Raw genomic sequence first — 22,149 nt, 5'->3', positions numbered from 1 at the left:
TCTCGGCTGTTTGAGTTCTACATTCTGCACTGGTTACAATTCCTCATCCCTAAAGGGTAAATGTATTAAAATACATTCATGGAATGTGGGCATCTGGCTACGCCACCATTAATTGCCTGATGCTTATTGTCTTGTGTAGTTATGAGTCACTCACATTGCTTTGGTTTTAGAGTCATGTATAGGCCAAACCAGATAAGGATGGCAGATTTTCAGCCCTAAAGGGCGTGATCAAATCAGATTTGATTTTTATAACAACCGGCAGTGGTTACATGGTCACGATTAGGCTAGCTTTTTATTGCATATCTTTATTGAATTCAAATGTCAACATATGTCATGGTGGTTTCAAACCCACGTCCCCAGAACATTATCCTGGACTTCTGGATTACTAATCTAATGACATTGCCAGTACACCCTTGCCTCTCCTAAATTATTTGAAGAGAAAACGTGTGCAGGGTAGTGGGACTAATTGAGCTATACTCCATGGGAAGCTACGTGGCATATCGGCCAAAGGGCCGCTTATGTTGTATAGCATTTTGACTCTGAGATGCTACTTTTTTGCAGAGGAAAAGGTCCACTGAAGAATACATCTGATGTAATCAGTGCAGCCAAAAAAATTGCTGAAGCTGGATCAAGAATGGATAAACTTGGACGAACTATCGCTGATCATGTGAGTCAGTGCAAAATACTAGTGTTGAGCAATATTGGTAATGGGAATGTATGAATACATAATTTGTGTGTAATGTATGTCATTGCATGGAAATACTTTTCATTCTCTAATTTCTATGTATAAAATGCTCTGGTAAATGCACAAAACTTATCTTTCCAAAAAAAAATTGACTGCCAAGCTCAGTTTCTTTAAAAAATGAGAGTGGTGTGAAAATAGAATGAACTGATCAGCAGAGAGGGTTACAACAAGAGCTTCTTTAAATATATAAAAAGGAAGAGAGAAGCCAAATTGAACATAAGCTCCTTGGAGAATTAGGCTGGGGAAATAATGATAGGGAACTAGAAATTGAACAAGTAATCACTCTCCACAATAGAAGACAGTAAGGCATCTCAAAATTACTAAATATTCAAGGTACAAAGTGAAGAGGAAATAAGACCACAAGAAGTAGGAACAGGAGTGTAGGCCATTTGGCTCCTCAAGACTACTCCACAAGTCAGTAGGATCATGGCTGATCCAACATTCCTCACATGCTTTCTCTTGCCTTTTCCCCATAATACTTGATTCTCCTGCTGATCAAGAGTCTATCTATCTCAGTCCTAAATATTCAGAAGAACTCTGCCTCCACAGCTGTCTGTTGCACTGAGTTCCAAATATATTCAGCCCTCTTACAGAAGAAAGCCTTCCTCATCTCCATCTTAAGTTGACACTTCTTTATTCTGAGACTATGCTCTGTAGTCGTAGACCTTCCCATGAGGGGGATCATCCTCTTATCATTTAGCCTGCCAAAACTCCTTGAAGACTCCTATATGTTTCAATTGGATCACTTCTTATTCGCCTAGATTTCAATAAGATAAGTTTCTCACTATTTAACTTTTGCTTTTAAGACAATCCTTCCATACCAGCTGACCCTGGTGAACCTTCTCTAAAATAAGGGAATCAAAACTGCTCTGAGAACAGCACGGTGGCTTAGTGGTTAGCACTGCTGCCTCACAGCGCCAGGTGCCTGGATTAAACTCCACCCTCTGGCGACTGTCTGTGTGGAGTTTGCACATTCTCCCCATGTCTGTGTGGGTTTCCTCTGGGTGCTCCGGTTTCCTCCTACAGTCCAAAGATGTGCAGATTTGGGTGGATTGACCAATCTAAATTGCCCGTAGGGTCCAGGGATGTTTGGGTTAGACATGGGAAATGCAAGGGTAGGGGAATGGGTCTGGGTGGGATTCTCTTCAGAGGATTGGTGTGGACTTGTTGGGCCAAATGGCCTATTTCCATACTGTAGGGATTCTGTGAACTCCAGATGTGATCTCGCCAGCATCTTGTACAGTTGTAGTAAGACTTCCCTACTGTTATAAGCCAATCCCCTTGAAATAAGGACCAACGTTCTATTAGCCTTCCTGACTATCTGCTGTATCTATGTGTTAGCTTTGTGTTTCATGCATAAGTCTTTGTGTTGCAGCTTTCTACGGTTTTTCTCCATTTAAATAATATTCCGTTCTTTTGTTCTCACTTCCAAAATTATCAGCTCTCTTTTCCCATGATACTCCACTCGCCAATTTTTTGCTCACTTACATAACCTATCAGCATCTCCCTGAAACTGTTTGTATTCCTTTTGCAACTTGCCAGGGATAATAACTATCACTAGAGGAAAAAGTGCATAAGGCAACCAGTGGGGATAAAGACCAATGGGTCCCCTTGACCTGGATATTAAAGGAAATAGATAGAAAGATAATGGATGTACTGGTAGTAATCTTCCAGGAATTCTTAGGTTCCAGAAAAGCTCCAGAGCTTTGGGAAACAGCAATGCAACACCTTTACTTTATAAAAGGAAAGGAGGAGTTATTGGGACAATGTCAGAGACTGTTATAAAGGATGTGATAGTAGAGTGATTAGAAATACCTAATGTGATTAAGCAGAGTCAACATGGCTTCTTGAAGGGGAATTCGTGCTGGACAAATTTATTTGTATTCTTTGAGGAAGTAACAAGTGGCGTAGGTAAAGGGGAAGCAGTGGATGTAATATATTTAGATTTTCAGAAGGTGCTTGATAAGTTACGAGACATTTTGTTAATTAATAGAAGACAGAATTGGGATAAGGGGCCAGATTTCAGGATCGCAGCCCATAGCTAGTGGTCTCCCACGGGATCAGTGCTGAGCACGTAATTATTTACAAAAATATTTTATTGACTTGGATGAAGAAAATGAGTGTACTACAGCCATGTTTATGGATAACACCAAAGCAGGTCAGAAGGCAAGTGGTGAGGATGATGCTCAGTGTCTGCAGAGGATTAGGCAGGTTGTATAAGTGGACATAAACTTGGCAAGTTGGGAAAATATGAGGTTATGTACTTTGATAGGAATAGTAAAGAAGCTGTATATTAATTAAATGGAGGAAGACTGCACAGCTGCATAAAGTAATTTGGGAGTCCTCATTTGTGAATCACAAAAAGGTAGCATCCAAGTTCAGCAGATTAAAGGGTGGGCAAATGAAAAGTTGACCTTTATTTCAAAGGAAAAGGAGTATAAAAGGCAGAGAAGTTTTTCTAAAAAAAATTACAAGGCACAAGTCAGACAAAAGGTAGAATACTATGAACTGTTTTGAACCCTTATCTAAGGAAAGATAGACTACCATTGGAGGAAATCCAGACAAGCTTCACAAGGCTGATACCAGGCAGAGAAGGACTATCTTATGAGAAGTTGAGTCGATTGTGCCCATACTCATTAGAATACAGAAGAATGAGAGGTGACTTATTGAAATGTACAAGATTTTTAAAGGATTTAACAAGAAGGTTGCTGACCAATGTATTGGCAACATTGGCAATTGGAATTCTATGTAAGCGAGAGGTTAGCATTTTAGGCAGGAAAAACAATAATCGGGGTACTTTCTAGATAGTCTGAAGCCAAGTCCAGTGGTTGCCCAAAGAGTCTTGGGAGTTCAGTTGCATAATCCTTTTAATTTGCCAAAAACAGTTGCAGAAAGTAATTAAGAAGGGTAATGTAATATTGACCTTTGTATCTAGAGGACTGGATATAATGACACAGAAGCTATACTGCAGCTATACAAAATCCTAGTTAGACCCTACTTTGAGTACTAAGAGTAGATTGGGCACCACACTTTGAGAAGGGTATTGGACTAGGAGGGAATACAGTATAGGTTGACAAGAATGATACCTGGACTTCAGGTGTTAGGTTATGAAGACAGATTTTACAAATTAGCCTGTTTTGTCTAAAATTTAGAAGGTTGAGATGATCTGATCAAAGTCTTCAAAATATAAACAGGAAGAGACAAGGTAGATAAACTATTTCAATTGGTTGGAGATTAGAGAACAAGGGGACATGGTCTAAAAATTAGGGTCATGCCATTCAGGAAAGATGCTAGGAAAGGGTTTGGAATTCTGTGCCACAGATGTACCATTGATGCTAGGTCAGTTGAGATTTTGTTTTGTTAAGATAACGTATTAAGGGAAATCGGCCACAGATCAGCCATGATAGGCCAGGATGGATGAGGAATTTCTTGTGTAGTGAATCTGTGGAATTCTTAACCACCAGAAGGCTATTGAAGATGAATATTCAAGTATATTCAAGGCTGACAGAGAGATTTTTAATCAGTACGTAAACAGAGGGTTATGGGGCAAAGTTAGATCAGTTGGCTGGACAACTGGTTTGCAATGCAGAGTGACACTAACAGCGTGGGTTGAACTCCTGCACTGGTTGAGGTAACCATGAAGGTCTCACTTTTTCAACCTCATTCCACACCTGATCTGTGGTGACCCTTAGGTTAAACTCATCACCAATCGTCTGTTTATAATGAAAGAACAGTCTTGTGGTCCTCTAGGACTGTGGCAATTTTCTGTACTTTTGTATGACTTATGAAGAGTGACTGGATTGGATGGGACTCTGTTCACTGGAGTTCAGAAGAACAAGCAGGATCTCCATAGAAATCTATAAAATTCTAATAGGACTATACAGGCTACATGCAGGAAGGTTGGTCTTGATGACTGGGGAATCCAGAATCAGAGGTAACATTCTAAGGGTACAGTGTAGGCCATTTAGGAAAAATTGAGAATTTTTTGCACAGTAGCATGCCTGTGGAATTCTGTGCCACTGAGTGGTTGAAGCCAAAACATTTGATTTCTTTCAAGAAAGAATTAGGTATAATTCTTAAGACTAAAGGGGCCAAAGAGTGTGGGGAGAAAGCAGGAACAGGGTAATGAATTGGATGAACAGCCATGATTGTATTGACTGGTGAAGCAAGCTCTAAGAGCTGAATGGCCTACTCCTACTCCTCCTGTTATCTAGGTTTTCATCCACCTGGCTCTGATAGCATTATTAATTGACTCCTGCCTCTCAAATTTTGTACTATGGAAAACAACTATACATAGGACTCCAAATTCGATCCAGTTAAGCTTCAATGCATATTAAGCATAACGTCCGCTGCTTTTTAATTCCATTCTTCTATAAACGAACTCTTTCTTTTTTAATGCCCTTATTAAAGTACATCGTCATGAATTCTTGCTACTAAAATATATTACCTCTTCATTGTTTTAGTTACTTTTTCAAAAATGAATTCCTGGATTGAACAAAATCCCTTATTTGTATTACATATTTAGGATATTGCAGCTTCCACTCCTAGTAATTACAGATAGCAAAGAAGTAGAAACCAGCATGTGTTCCGATTGGAATCAAAGCATTCCTTTACAACACTGTTGCAATGTTTGATACCAAAAGTGATTTAGTATTGGCTGCATAACATTCATTCTGATGGCCCCATAAACCTACAGTTTTAATCTACCATTCTTGCATCAGAATTAAGGTATTGCAATATTCCATGGAAGCAACTAACAGTGGTGTAATGCTATAAGAGGCAACTAATGTCAAAAACACAGATTTTGATAGGTCAGAATATGGTGTAGTGATAATGTCACTGGATTAGTAATCTAGAATTAATGTTCTGAGGACATTGATTAGGATCTCACCATGGCAGATGGTGAAGTTAAAGTTCGATAACATCTGGAATTAACAAACAAAGCTAGTCTGATGGCAGCCATGTAATTGTTGTAATTTGTCATAAGAAGCAATTTGGTTCACTAAGGTCTTTTTGAAAGGAAATCTGCTATTCTTGGTATGGGCTCACGTGATTCCATGCCCAAAGCAGTGGTTGACTCTTAACTGGTCTCTGAAATAGCCCAAGAAACCAATCAACTAAACTACTACAACGCTTAAAAAGAAATGAAACTAGATGGGCCACTGGGCCTCCAGGCACCAGAAACGACTGTCGACCCTGCAAAATCCTCCTCACTGACATCTGGGTACTTAAGCCAAAATGTAGAGAGGTGCCTCACAGACTCATTGAACAACAGCCAATTACCATGATATTTACAGATTCGTACCTAGCAGACAATATCCCAGACACCACTGTCACCACCTTTGGGTATGTCCTGATCCTCCATCACCCCCAGAGCTGATTGTATGCCATTATGCAATCAGGTGAGAGTTACTCAACAATGGAACTCCTCAGTGTTGACTCATGAGATCCCATGGCATTAGATCAAACTTGAATAAGGACTCAGCTGATGAATCAGCACTCCTCCATGTTGCACGCCACTTGGAGGAAGTTCAGAGGGTGGCAAAGGCACAGCATGTACTCTAGGTGAGTGACTTGAACCATCACCAAAAGAGCTCATTCTGACTGAACTGACCAAAGGAGTTACCTACTAGACTCAGTCTGCAGCAGAGGGTGAGGAAACTGAGGGCAAAGCTTACTTGACCTTGTCCTGACCAATGTAACTGTTGCAGATGCATCTGTCTATGATTGTGTTGGTGGGAAAGACTCACCACATAGTTCTTGCGGAGACAAAATCCTTCATGCTGAGGTTAGCCACTGTCTTGTTGTATGGCACTGACACCTCTGACTAGATGATACACACTTCAGACAAATCTGAAAACTTGAAACTAGACCATCCAATAAGCACTTTATGGTTGAGTACAGTCCTGCTGATAGCCCAATCTGTAACCTCATTGCCTGACATATACCTCACTCAACCACTATAATCAAGCCAGGGGATCAATCTTGGCTCAATGAAGAGTGCACAGAAGAGTGCAGGAGGGTATACTGGGATCAACATCTGTCATACACACAAATGAAGTGTCAACTTGTGGTTACAACATAGCACTACGTGCGTGTTAACAGAGGACGCAGCATATGATAGAGGGAGTTAAGTGATCCCACGTGCAATGCATCATATCAAAGTCATGCTACGTCAAGCCGTGAATGATGGTGAACAACAAAGTAATAAGAAAGGCGGGGCTTCACAAATATCCCTGTCCTCCACAATGAGGAAACCCAGCACATCAGTGCAAAACACAAGTCTGAAGAATTTACATTCATCATCAGCTAGAAGTGCCGAGAGGATGATCAATCTCTGCCTCCTCCCAAGATCCTGAATATCATAGATATTCAGTCAGTTCAATTCACTGCTTGTTCTATCAAGAAAAGACTAAAGGTGCTGGATGCTGCAAAGTTTATATGCCTAACTAGATTCCAGCAAAAGTACTGGATACTTGCAGTCTAGAGCTACCTGTGTCCCTTGTTAAGTTCTTCCAGTATAGTTACAATACTACTGTCTACCCACCAATGTGAAAAATTACCCAGGAATGTTCTGTCCATAAAAAGGAAATTAAAAATGGCTACATGTTGATGATGATTGTGGTTTTGAAATCAGATATCCTATAGACAAAAAAAACTGATCACTCTGATTCAGTTAGCATTAGCAAGCTGATATCTGAAATATTTTGTAAAGTATTGCTCTTGTTATTTAAGGAAGGAATCAAATGTGTTGGAAACAATTCGGAGAAAGGTAATACGTGGAGTGGTTGAGCTGTCTTATGAAGAAAGGTTGGATAGGCTAGGCTTTAATTTGCTCACATTTAGAGGAGCAAGAGGCAACATGATTGAAATGTAAGATCCTGGCTGGATCATCATCCTTAAACCTAATTCTAATTCTACAAAAGATGGATGTGAAAAGGATACTTCCTCTTGTGGGAGAATCTAGATCTAGGGGTCCCTGCTTCAAAATAACTGTTTGCCCATTTAAGATGGATATAAGGAGTAACTTTTCCACACAAGTTCATAAACTTGTTTGTTGAAAAGGTGATGGAAGCAGAGTTTTAATATTTTTAAGGCAGAGGTAGACTTTTGATACACAAGGAGATGAGACATTATTAGGTAAAAGAAGAACATGGAGTAATCAGATATACTGTAATTTTAACGAGTGACAGAATTAAGTTTGTGATGCTGAGTGAGCTACCCCTGCTCCTATTTCCTATGTTTGCATTTGCACCTCTTTTCCACCCCCTCATCATTTGATATGTGTTTGTGGGGGGGTTTATAGACTGTCTGCCCTCAAATATTGAATTATCCAGTTCAACTCTGATTTTTCACATGATTCAAGCAACTTTGAATTTGTCATTATTTTGAATGGTTTCATTGGTAACATATGAAATGTGAATTGTTGCTTATAATGAAAGATCAGAGGATGCATGGCTTGAGGTTTGTAATATTGATTGTTACAGTAGTCATTTCATAATTATTTGATTAATTAGTATGCTTCTGCCAGTGCAGAAGCCAGTGTAAATATATTAGACAATCGTAACTGACAGCTGCTGTATCTTATCCATCAGAGCTAGTAGAGGAAACTTATTGTCCTTTGGATTATAGAAAGGTCTGTTATTTGAATATTTATAATTTTACATCAAATAATTATTGCATTAGAGAGTTAGGTATCATATTACTTATTTGTAGGAGTGAACTTGACGCTTTGGTATGAATTTTTTCTTTTTTTAAGATAGAAAGGTATTTTGAGAATAAGGCAAGTAGTTTGAGTTGTTTATTGCTTAGCTGAAAATGTTTGCTGATTTGCCCAAATTTGCATGAGTGAGTTTGTTTATTGAGGGGAAGTTTTATTATTTTTGGTTCCTACCTGCTTTTCAATTGGTTCAGCAATCGTCAATTAAATCTGTGCTCTGGGATGCTAAAGCACAGTGTAATTGTTGAATGGGTTCAGGGCAGTAGCAATAGATGCAGAAAGTGGAGCAGTATTAGAATGAAGTGAGCTAGAGGCTATTATTCGAAACAACACAACATCCTTGTCAATTTAGAGCACCTGAGCCTCCGTCAAATCTGCCCCCCCAAAACTCCCTGCAAACACCTCCATTCCTGTTTTTGTTTTATTCCCTCCTGGGATGTGGGCATTGCTGGTTGGCCAGCATTTATTGCCCACCCCTAGTTGTTGTAGTCCATGTGCTGTTGGTAGACCATAATGCTGTTAGGGAAGGAATTTCAGGATTTTGACCCAGCGACAGTGAAGGAATGTGATCTATTTCCAAGTCAAGATGTTGAGTGGCTTGGAGGGGAGTTTGCAGGTAGTGATGTTCCCATGTATCTACTGTTTGATCCTTCTAGGTGGCAGTGATTATGGGTGTGAAAGATGCAGTTTAAGACTTCAGTGAAATTCTGTAGTGTAGCTTGTTTATAGTGCACACTACTGCTAAGCTTTAGTGGTGGAGGGAGTGGATACTTGTGGATGATGTACCAATCAAATGGGATGCTTTGTGGAATGGTGTCAAGCTTCTTGAATGTTTTGGGAGCTGCATGCACCTAAGTAAGTAGGTAGTATTCCATCACACTCCTGACCCATGCCTTTTAATCTTCCTGTATGCCAGGTATGCACAAGCGCGTGCGCACACGAGCACATGTAATGTGCACGAGCAGGAGCAGACCCATGCACAGATAAAAGTATGCAAATGTATGTTCACACAGATCTTTTGTATCCATGTGGAAAAGCAGAACATATTCATGTATATGTAACTACATCATGAAACTGAGTTTTATATTAAAACACAGCTGTATGAGAAACAAACTTTCTAGTAAAGTGCATTATAGGATTTCTGCCAACAGCTTAATACTGGAAACAAAAAAAAACTCATGGTTTAAGTTGAATTTTGTCAGCTAGATGTTAATTTTGAAAGCAGTACAAGTGGAATTGTGAATCTGTTAGCAAATGGAAAGAAACACAAAACTGCCATAAATCACAAATTCTGGTACATAATTGCTGTAATTTGTACTGTTCAAAATTAAAAACAGAACTGTAATTTTGTAAGTCACACAAGAGGAAACAGGTGCAGACATCCTGAATTTGCTCATTGCTTGCTTCGCTCTGTATTGTAGCAACACTCTGTAATCCATGTAGTGCAAGGTCACTGAACCCCACTGCATGTCTCCCATGTAATGTCTGCAGATGCTTCAGTTGTAAATTCTCCAGACCTTAACTGAGAATAAATACTGTTGTATAATAAGAATTTTGGCCATTAAATATTAATGACTCAGTCCATTAGTATCATTTAATATAATTGGGTGCTAAAATTAGTTTGATTATATTACTTTTAACTTGAAGCTTTTAATTTGAAAAACTGACCAGGGCAAGTAAATTACCTAAATGGGGGTTAGTTACCTCGGTTGGCTGGATGACTGATTTGCGATGCAAAATGATACCAACAACATAATTCAATTCCCAAACTGGCTGAGGTTACCATGTAGGACTCCTCCCCAAATCTCCCCTCGCCAAAGGCATGGTGACGCTTGGATTAAACCACCATCCATAATTTCTATCTAATGAGAGAGCAACCCTGTGGACCAGAAGGAAAATGGTGATTTTACCTCTGCCTGACTGAAAGTGGAAAAATATTCAGTAGCATTTCCAGAACGAGACCAATAAAAAGTAACATGGCTTTCACCCAAAATACAATTTACAAAAGTTTATAATATATTTTAGTTTGTTCATAGGATTAATCTTAAACATAATACATATACTGTGGTCTTTTTTGGAAAATCTGAATTTTTCTTTGGCCGATCCTTTTGAAGTAATTTTATCCCTGATAATTTTGTCAATTTCACTTCATAGAGAATTATGAAGTACAATGTGAAATTAGTATGCCATGGGGATGATGATAGTTGACTACAGAATTTTTTCACCAATTTTGCATTAGCTGCTTGATATTCATGCCCACTTAGCCACACTTTGTTTATCATACACATTAATTTGCTTTATCAGAAATATACTCAATCTTTTCTTTGCAAAACTTTCAATTTTGAGTTGTGTGCAAAGGGTATCTGCATGTTAAATTAGCCAAATGGACCATATATCAACCAATTAACAGAGCAACAAATCGTGATTAGTGTTCACAATACAAAGTTATTTGAAAAAATGTAAATGGACAGTAAAAAATTATGATCAAATGAATGAATAATTCATTGTGGAATGTGTTCAGAAGATCAATAGAGACGTTGATCCAAAAATGGGGTTCTTTGCATTGGATAGTTTGGGAAAACAAAGGAAACAAGAGAATGCTTCATCTGTAAAGTGTCTTATTCCAAAGAAGCATTCAAATTCCTGATATAACCTAGTTTTATTTGCAAAGAAAAGCTTAATCAAAAGGGAAGACAAGGATTGTGAAAAGCTGTACTTTTTAATATTTTTGATTTATTCATCACAAGAACTTTCTTGCATCTGATGACGTAAATTGAAATATTGCATGTTTAACCACCTAACCTGTGCAAAAAAACTGTAATTAATTCAATTTTATTAGTCATGAAACACTGACCACCACTGCTTTGTGTTCTGTGCAAAAGAGCTTTTTAGCAATGAATTTAACATTCAGAAATGGAAACTAAAATGCCAGAAAGCATCAACTGACACTTCAGTGTTGTTTATTTTGGTTTCCCTTGATTATTAGTTTGGAATACATTCTTCTAAATGTATGAACAAAACAAAGGGTTTAAGTATTCATAGCTTTTGATCTGTACATCCTTGCTTTCTATGATCTGCCTGTACTGGTCGTAAACAGCTTTTGACTGTATTTTGGTACATACGGTGACAAATCAATCAATCAATCGATGTGAAAAATATGATTGGTCAGTCCTCTGCCCATAAATGACTGAGCCAAGTATCGGCAGTCACCAAATGTGTAATCTCATTGAGGGGCCAGTTTTTAATTTAATCCTATGATTTGTAACATGAGAATTTCTAAATGTATTTCACATTTTTCAAACTCCAACATTGTGTAGATTTAATGTGCGTGTTCCCATTGATAAATATGTCTTTAAGTTGAGACATGGTTTGATCAGCAAGCTGCAGTGTGTTTTTTTTATTAGAATACTTCATAAACTATTCTTATTCCATTTGGAGTAGTTATTTTTTCATTGCATTTATTTGGATGATGCAGATAACTGTGTACTATTGCTGTCTAATCGTTAACTAGGGAATCAGGCTCACTGTCAGATCTGTTCTCATTTAAAGGCAATTCCACAATTCAAGAAGTTTGGTAGATATCCATTGCCATAATAACAGTTCTATATTTTTTTGTATACATCAGAGAGCAAGTGTTGCTTTTGTCGGTTTAATTTTTATGGATGTAAGTAATTGAAGCTGTTCATGAAATATAGATTAAAGTACTTCTTGTAGCAACTTATAAGACAAGCATTTGTTTAAAGGTTTCTTGTCTCATGTGACGATACTATGGCTTTAAGAGGTACACTTTGTCCTTTTTTTTGAAGAGAGGTTTTAAGGCCGAGGAGTCTACTCAGAACCTCTAGAATAAACAGCGTGTGAGGCCTTTTTTAAAAAGTTGGAACAACATAAGCAGCCTGAATGGATGGGGTCAAGTCCCCACAGAACCAGGATTTTTTTTTTTAGTTTTCAGATTGGGTCTTGAAGCAGGGTTTGTAAGCCTCTCTCCCTGTTACTCTGTCGCATTGAGTTTTCTCTTGATGTTGTTCCCTCCTGCACTGGAGAATTGCCTGATAGACAAAACTATTTTTCTGAACTTGCCTTTTGCCAAGGGTGTGTTTGTACAATTTTGTTATATTGGAATAGTTTAGTAGTAACATAATCTATTATTCTGTTAAGTTTTCCAATAGAGTTAAGTTATTCCAACTTCTTTCTTTTTGTTATATTTTAACTATAGTGTACGTATAAAGTGTGTTTTGCTTCAAATCTGGTAGTTTGATCAGTCAAATTACATCTGGAGTGCAACGTTTGCCTTTAAAATAAGAAAAAGTTAAGATCTAGGCTATTTTTGCAATATATTTGGAGGGGCTTTGGTCTGGTCGATAAATTTCAGGGAAGCTCAGGGTTTGTATATCTTTTGGTTTGCAGGTTGGAATTATAGGCAGTATAGCACGTATTTTTATTTTATGTTTTGTTGCCATGTGACAGTAAGATTTAAATGTGTTGGGTATCTGATGGTTCAGTGCCTAAACATTTTCAGCATTACAGACGTCTCTTGTCCGTCCTGTGTACATTTCCCTCTTTTTCATTCTTGTGTACTACCCACTAAAAACAAAACTCAACAGTTCACCCTTAAGATTGTAGCATTAGTATACTTTTGTGTGACAGGATATTACTGAAGTAGCCAGATCTATTTAGCATTAACTTATAGATGAATTAAAATCATACACTAGATATTATGTATTATCGCTGGACTGTTAATCCAGAGATGCAGATAACATTTTGGGGTCCCGGGTTTGAATCCAGCCTTGGCAGATGGTGGAATTTGAATTCAATAAAATATCTGGAGTTAAGAATCTAATGATAACCATGAATCCATTGTCGATTGTCGGAAAAACCCATGTGATTCACTAATAGCCTTTAGGGAAGGAAACTGCCATCCTTACCTGGCCTACGTGACTCCAGACTCTCAGCAATGTGTTTGCCCTCTGGAAAATTAGTGATGGGCAATAAATGCCAACTAGCCAGTGACGCTCTCATCCCATTAATGAATAAAGAAAAAAAAGTATGATATCATATAATGGTCTTAGGAGCACTTACTTGAGAGGAGGCATTGAGTCTGACTTTTGCCCTCTGCTTGAAGCAAAAGATGAGAGGACCATTTCAGAATTGTTCAATGCAAATCTCAAATAACATAAACTAATAAATTCCCTCAAGATTATATCATGTCGTAGCAGGGCAGTTACGATATTGAAGCTTGAAAATCTATTTTTACAAGTGAGGGGCTGCTAAGTATGTAGGGCGTGCTCTCACTGGAAAAAAAATGGAAGGTTGTTATGGCTGTTCATGAGGATTCTAAAAGGGCTAGATAACTTAAACCATGAAATGCAGTTTCACTTTTGATTTGATTTATCACTTTCACATGTACCAAAGTAGAGTGAAAAGTGTTGCCTTACATGCTTTAAAGGCAGATCGAACTATACAAGTGCATCAGGGTAACGGACAGTGCAGAATGGAGAGAGTAGAACTGCAGGGCACTCCTCGAGTTTGGAGGGTAAATTCAAAAATATCTGCAAATAATATTAGAGTGAGTATCTTATCAGTTGAACAGACTCTTGGTGATAGTTGTTTGTCGATAAAATGCATATTAGGAAGATTTCTTTTGGAAAATAACAGCTAAGTTGAGATGTGACATAATGTCACATATCTGGGATGAACGTGGTAGGTTTGGACCAGGGTCTGCTGAAGTTCTCAACCATTGGGGTTTTTCTGATTATCTAAATCTGGAAAAGGGTTTAATTATTCTCAATAGTCAACAATTCCATTATAACTGTCTTGTGAAACTATTAGGATAATAGAAGGGAAGTTGGGTAGTTACTGATTATTTTAAAACCTTGTAATTTTTGTGATCTTGTGTAACAAAGCTCAACCAACTGACTATTCGTATGTGAGCTGGGATGATTTATATCAGGCATAGCCAAAAAGTGGAGAAGGAGCATCTGTGAAAGCAGCGCAACCAAGTTTAATGTCATGATCGAGCTTCCACCCATGACTACTTTCCAGACACGCAAGTAATTTAGAGTTTCCACCAACATGCTTAAAGCCTCAGGAAAACTGTAGTTACATACGACCGTACTGTTGCCTGAAGTCAGTTTTGCTTTGAGCTGACTTTGATTGCACCATAACATTTTACACTCAAAATTAAAATGACTAAAAATGTTTGTTGGAATTTTGGGAGTTTAACTTTTTTTTCTCTTATTTATGTAGTGTCCAGACTCCAGCTGTAAGCAAGACTTATTGGCCTATCTGCAGCGTATTGCCTTGTATTGTCATCAGCTGAACATCTGCAGCAAAGTAAAGGCAGAAGTCCAAAACCTGGGTGGTGAGCTCATTGTATCTGGAGTAAGTAGACAAATGAGTGCATTCATGTCTCTTGTTAGCCATTCCTCAAATTAATTCAATTTTGTGACCTCAAAAAATCAAGCATAAATTATCCTGATATGATAACATTATGATTTCAACTGCTGCAGTACAATACTCGATTGATGGTGAACCAATAGGAGAATATCTCATTTGCGTGTTAGAGAATGTATAAGTAATGATCACTTATTGCAGGCCATGACGAAATCTTATGCCTGTGGTATAATGAACCATGGTCTCTCTCGTCTTTCTTTTGCTCCTTTTTGTTTAACCTTTAGCAGTCCAGGACAGGAAAATGGGCAGAATCTGATTGTGAAGCAAACTACTGCCTATTTTGAGGATGACGTTATCATAGTATTCTACCATACAGTCCCAGTACTGGGTGCTGACTTACCCAAAGAAGCACCAAACTCTGTCTTGGAAATTTTAAGCCTTAGAAAATTGTGATGTTTTCTTTGTAGCTAGTCAGAAATCTCCAGAAATGTCGAGACTTGGCACTACCAGGTTTTTGCATTTTTTGGGTGAGTTCTGCTAATGTAATAATTGGAGTTGGGGTGGGGGGAGGCGGTGGGCGCTACGAGAATTTAAAGCTCTTGTATCTTTATATGTTTCGTTTAAAAATGACATCTGGCTCACTTAGTTGGTAGGCAAATCAAAAGACTGCAATGAAATGTTGAAGGAAAGTACTGAATGATTTGGAAGAGGATATTTACAGAATTCAATATATGACCTTTAAATGACAAACAAAATGGTCTCTTTTATTGTTGGATGTATTAATATTAGATTGATGAAGCTAAGTTACAGTGCCCTTTCATATACCATAGTTAGGTTCTTACTAAACAAAAAGCTTAGTCCTCCTTTAATGCACATTATTATTGAATCATGTCAAGTCTATATAGCTGTTTACTTAAAATTAGTAAGTTGAGCCTAGTTCGTACTAAAGAATGAAGTGTTGGAAATGTATGATTTTGTCCATGAAATATAGTTTTAAAACAACATTATTTGATGCTGTACCCGTCAAGAGAATTGGATGATCTATATATTAGGTGTTATAATTTTCTCGTCATTCTCCGTACCAGGACTGGGGATGAGGGAAGTGTGGGAATACTCATCTATCCAGAACCTTTTGGAAAGTGGAGAAAAGGTGAAGTACCTTAGTGGTTAAATAGTCTCCTGACTGCTTGGCTAATATGAAGATTGGCCACTTAACTGGATTGCTGTCAGGCGACACCGAGATATTGGGGGAAAAATTGATGGGCAAGAATCAACTATCAATGAATCTTAAATGCACTGTAAAATAACTGTTGTGCACAATTAATATGTGATCAGTATCATAGAATACCTCTGCTCGCTCCTCTTGCTTCCTAAAACTTACCACATTGGCCAAGCTTTTGGGTTATCTGACCTAATATCTCATCACTATCTTAGTGTCATAATTTGTTTTTGAACGGTCTTGTTAGATTCCTTGAAACGTTTTATGTTACTGGTGCTATGCAAGTAAATGTTATGTTTATTGAACACCATGTTCTTTGATTTATATTTAACTTTGTCTGAAAAATGGCTTTGACATTTTTAACACACAATTTCGATATATTACTTAAGATGAGCATGTTTCTTCAGAAGAAATTATAGCTCGTATAATCAGCTGCATAAGATGAAATAATCTATTCTATTCCACAATTAGATATTTCAAATTCCCACTGTAATGCAAAAGTTGAAAAAGTTGGGCATATGTGATTTGAATGCTCCACACACAGTTTTTGATATGTACACATCTCTCTACCTCCAACCTGTTTGACATAAAAGAGTTGTTTGTTATTGACTTAAAATGTACTTACCTAGGATGTTGCTATATCATACAGGTAATGCCATTATCTGGAAACATTTTTGATTCTATTATCCACTTAGCATGATACCTCTATAGTTTATGCATTTCTTTTGTTTCAGGATAGTTTTTAAGGTATTTTAGAATGTATTCTTCTTAGTACCACCCATCATTTGTAGTTTGCAGAAAGGTAAGTAATCTACTGCATCCCAGTGCTACTCTGAAAGTGAACAGTTGGATACTCCAATTGGGCTTACGAACAAAAGAGAAACATCATAAGTTGTTTTTTCTTTGATTAGGAATATGCCTTAACATTGTAAACTACCTCCCAGGTGAAACACTGCATTGTCTCTCAGTACCATTTATGACATCTGACTGGGATATTTGATAGCGTACTTCATCAGCGTTATTCAATAATACTTCTTGCTCCTGACTTTATTGACCAAAAATTTACACTGGTCTTGTAATAACTACAGGTTCACAGAAAAAAATAGTACATCCTACTTATCCTCAAAAGCTTGTCTTTGATTCCTTTCCAGGTGGATAGTGCAATGTCTTTGATCCAAGCTGCAAAGAACTTGATGAATGCTGTTGTGCAAACCGTGAAGGCCTCCTACGTGGCATCCACAAAGTATCAGAAATCTCTGGGCATGGCATCTTTGAACATGCCTGCTGTCTCATGGAAGATGAGGGCTCCAGAAAAGAAACCCTTGGTAAAGAGGGAGAAAAATGATGATATTCACAAAGTTAAAAGAGCATCTCAGAAAAAGCATGTCTCACCAGTGCAGGCTCTCAGTGAATTCAAGGCAATGGATAGTATTTAAAAACATTCCAACACATGGTCAAAGTATATTTGAATGGCTTCCAAAATTCCTTTGATTTGCTCAACTTTTAAAAATAAAATGTAAGCTTTTAATATACATATACAAATGAGTTATAGTGAATTGAAGATTGTTTTTTTTTCATAAGGTTAAATAAAGTTTAGTCTCCATTCTGTAATGGGTTTGGAAAATTGAAATGCTATGCAGGACTAGGTCAAATTCAAGCTTCTTTGACACTCCGGTAGTGGACTGACAGTAACTGTGCTTTAATACGCAAAGTAATCAAAAATAGCTTTTTGAGTGATGTGCAGATTGGCTAATATTGAATTTTAAGGCCCAGAGTTCTTAAAAATGAATGGAATTACTAGCTCTTCTTCAGGGAAGAACTGCAATAAACTATTTTAAATCATTTTCCACAAGCAACCACATTTGTATGATGATGAAAAATATTAAACCATTAAATGCATGTAGAGTTTATTATTGGTTTAATTGTTAGTTAGATTGTTCCTGTGGTTCGCAATTTTGATTTCAACCCATTTGTATTGTTCCAATCTTCCTCCTCTCGCTCCCTTCCCAAACAAGAAAGAGCATTTACCCACTTTTGTTTTCCCTTTCTCAGATATGCGAAAGGCCAAATTATTTACACATCCCTTGATCGGTAACATGCTCCCTAAATAGCCAGACTAGTATTGTGCTATGCAATCATGCTATGTATCAAGGTACAATGTCATGGGTATGATAATCATTGAAGACAATCCTAATTAGTAACTGTAGAGATATACTGTACCACACTTAAGGACTTTTTAAAATGTTTTTTTTCATGATTTGAATAATTGAAGTATAAATTTACCTCTGTATTGGCTATAATTCTCAAATAAAGTTACTGTTTTGACAGACCTTGCAGCTTTTGGCATTTTAAAATTACAGTTCTTCTCTTGCAGTCAACCAAAATGTATAAGTTTTTTTTTTTCTATTCTGTGTAATTGCAGTATAAAATAGAGATTGCTCGTTTTCTGCAGCCCTGGGCAAAACTCAAAACATTGCAACATGCCAGAAGATATTTGAAAAATATTTTTTAATTCCAGTTAGTCGGTTCCATGTATTTTTAGGGTAGGTGAAGTTCCAACTGTGGACTTTAATTACGATGAAGTGTACCCCTGTAGATTTATTGATTAGAGAGGTACATTTGCCAATAGTATATTATAATTTGATTTAAAGGTTGACTTTTTTTTAAAAAAAACAACATACAGGATAAAGACAATGCTGAAAATATTTGGGATTGGCAGCATCCATGGAGAGAAAGAATTAATGTTTTCTGGTTACTTTCCGGCCGAGTTTCATCAGGAGTGATGGGTATACTTTTTTCTACATAATCTTGTTTAATATTTGAATAGTTTTTGATAATTTATTATTTCAGACACGACTATTCATCAAAAAATGGCATTTTCTTGGAATACTGAAAATTGATCTTTCCTTTGGTCCAATGATCTGTCATAATCACGAGACCATTAATTATTTGATTATGTCACGTCTTCAGCGTGCTACTACAAAAGTTGTATGACTGGTCCAATCTACTGACTGGCATAGCAGAATATAGGCATTCATGTATATACCACAGATAACTGCAAAATGTGTTTGATTTTCTCTTAATTTGCCAAAATGCAATAAACACATAGCACAACTCAAAAGTAGTCTTGGTTACTGAAAAACAGATGAAGAGCAGTTCATACATTGAGCCTGTATTATCACTGAGTTATTTGCAAATACCATTCACCAACCACACTACCTTCCTGTGTGAAAAATTAACTGGGGAAAAGAAAATCTGACAGATTCTTCTCTAATCCCACTAATTATTTAATAAAGTTCCAGGGTACAGTGACTGGGCACAAACCTTCTATTAAATATGTACCAGTTGATTTTGATGTTACTTCTCTGAAATTAGAGAAGTTAATGCAGGACTCCAGGGTTAGTATGGTTTGATTCCTCTGACACAGAATAGTGGGAGCTGCAATGTTGGAATGATGTGCAACTGAACTTAGACCAGTTTTCTGGCGAATAAAGGGTGGTGGGGATGTCTTTCAATTAATTGGTGGGGTAAAGGGTTCAGTTAAAGGAAGATATATTAAGGAAAGTCAACTGAGCAATAGAAAGAGCAGCAGTTTGGGTAATGATTACCTGAGTGTGACAGGAAAGATAAAACATAAATTTATCTGCATTTTCAGTGACATAGGAGTAGGATTAAGCCATTCAATCCCTCTAGTCTGTTCAGCCACTTAAGATCATTGTTGATCATCTACCTCCACACCATAATCCCCCACTATCCCCATATCCCTTGATGTTATTAATCAAAAAGCTATAAATCTCTGTCTTAGTCTTTCTTAATGATTGAGCTTGCATAGCCCTCAGGAAGAAAATTCCAAAGATTCACCACCTGTGATGAACAAGTTCCTCCTCACCTCAGTCTTAACTGTATGGATTTTTAAAAATATTTTGAAGCTGTCCCCCGGTTCTAAAGCCTAGGGCCAGAGGAAACAAACTTTTTGCATCTTCTGTCTATCCTTTGAAGAATTTTCTGTTTCTCTGGCAGCATCTCTTGTTCTTCTAAATTCCAGAGAATTTGCCCTCTATGGCTAATATATCCTTCCTTAGCCCAGGGACCAAAATTGCACAATATGGAAGAGACATGTTAAGGTCAAGGTCCAAGTGGCAACACCGGTTGATCAGGTACTTAAAGCATACAGCATGCTTGCCTTCTTCAGTAGGGCATTGAGTGAGTATAAAAGCTGGTGACTCATGCTGCAACGATAGAAGACTTTGGTCAGGTTACGTTTGGAGTACTGTGAGCAGTTCTGGTCGCTGCATTATAGGAAGGGTGTGTTGAGGCCTTGTACAGGGTGCAGAAGAGGTTTACCAGGATGTTGCCTGGATTACAATGTATTAGCTGTAAGGAAAGTTTGGACAAACTTGGATTGTTTTCGCTAGAATGTCAGAGGCTGAGGGGCAACCTAATAGAAGAATATAAAATTGAGGGGAGGATAGTCAGTCTCTTTCCTGGGGTGGAAATGGCAAATACAAGGGGGCGTAGAGGAGATAGTTTGGAAAAAAAAATGTGCAAGGAAAGTTTTTGTTTTTTACATAGAACATAGTAGATACCTGAAATGGGCTGCCAGGCAAATTGGTCGAAACATATAATAGAAAAGTTTTTGAGATGTTTAAACCCCCCTGACAAATGAATAAGCAGGAAATACAGGTATGTGGACCACATGCAGGCAAATGAGATTAAAATAACATGGTCGGCACAGACATGGTGAGCCAAAGGGCCAGTTCCTGTGCCCTACTGTTCTATTTTCTGTACATTAGGTGTAGTCTCACCAGTTTTCTATACAGTTGTAGCAGTAATTCTTTACCTCTGTACTCAAATTCTCTTGTGATAACTTTTGAGTTGTTTTAGAATTTAAAGACCCGATGTATGAATGTTTCCTACAAACAGCTGCTCTTCATTGTCCTGAATTGTGCTCCAACTTGCAAGCGGGAATGGATTCCAGAATATAACTTGTTCGCAACGTGGGGAATGCCTGTATGTGGAGTTAGGCCACAGGTCAGCAATGATCCCACTGAATGGTGCAATAGGCTCAAAGGGCTCAATGGCCTACTCATGTGCCTATAAATGTTATCAGGGCCCAAAGCCCTTGGAGTATCCAATGCCTCCAACAGTTTTGTGATATCAAATAGAATTAATGCAATTGGCTAAAGACTGACATCTGTGATGCTGGGGAAGGGAGAAAATAATTCTGGCTGATGGTTGCAAATGCTTCAACCTTGTATTTTTGCACATAAAAGTTGGGATAACAGTGGGGCTTCCTCTTCCTGTACTTTGTCTAATCATCTGCCTTCGTTTGTAACTAGATGTGGCAGGCCTCCAGAGTTTAAATCTGGTCTGTTGGTCGAGGGATCACGTAGCGCTTTCTTTGCTGCTTCTATTATTTGACATGTAATTAGTCCTGTGTTGTAGAGGTTAATCATTTTTAAGTCTGCCATATGCTGTTCATGACGTGCCTCCTACACTATTCTTTTGAGCCAGGGTTGATTTCCACCCCACCCCAGTTTAATGGTAAAGTAAAATGCGGATATGCTGGGTCATGGGGTTATAGATGATGAAAACAATTTTGCTGCTGCTGATTACCCACAGCGGCATGGATTCCCAGTCTTGAATTTCTGTAACTGTTTGAAATTTAGCATGGTTAGCAATAGATGATGGTGGACATCCCTAGTGCAAGTGGGACTTTGTCTCTAAAAGGATGATGTGGTAGTCACTCTTAGCAATACTGTCCAGGACAGATGCTTCTGCGACAGGTTGATGAGATTGAGGTAAAGTAGGTTTATCCGTCTTGTAGCTTGCCTCACCAATTGCTGCAGGCCAGTCAGTAGTGGGACTACAGATTTACTCTTGATGACAGGCATTGAAATCCCCATATAGAATACACATGTTGTTCTTGTCATTCCGTGCTTTTCCAATTGGAGTTCAATTTGAAGGAGTTCTGATTTGTCAGTTGAGGTGGAGGGTATTGTCTGCTGGATTATGTAGTGTTCAAATGTCCTGTGTTTGCTTATGTTTACTATCTATGATCACTGTGCTTGA

At 37.9% G+C, this 22,149-nt stretch overlaps 1 protein-coding gene across 1 annotated transcript in view; it reads left to right on the top strand.

The window, feature by feature from the left end:
• ctnna1 (catenin (cadherin-associated protein), alpha 1) overlaps positions 1–18,407 on the top strand; it is a 145,838-nt gene extending 127,431 nt beyond the window's left edge. Inside the window, exons 15-17 of the mRNA XM_048603943.1 lie at positions 562–667; positions 14,712–14,846; positions 17,229–18,407. Coding sequence (XP_048459900.1) covers positions 562–667; positions 14,712–14,846; positions 17,229–17,513 — 526 coding nt within the window. The 3' untranslated portion in view covers positions 17,514–18,407. The remainder of the gene's footprint in view (positions 1–561; positions 668–14,711; positions 14,847–17,228) is intronic.
• The last annotated feature ends 3,742 nt before the right edge of the window (positions 18,408–22,149 follow it).

This window comes from Rhincodon typus, chromosome 12, assembly GCF_021869965.1.
Source record: "Rhincodon typus isolate 14 chromosome 12, sRhiTyp1.1, whole genome shotgun sequence".
In the NCBI taxonomy this organism is placed as follows: Eukaryota; Metazoa; Chordata; class Chondrichthyes; order Orectolobiformes; family Rhincodontidae; genus Rhincodon; species Rhincodon typus.
Note: the sequence above shows the minus strand (reverse complement) of the source record. Positions and strands in the feature narration are given on the sequence as shown.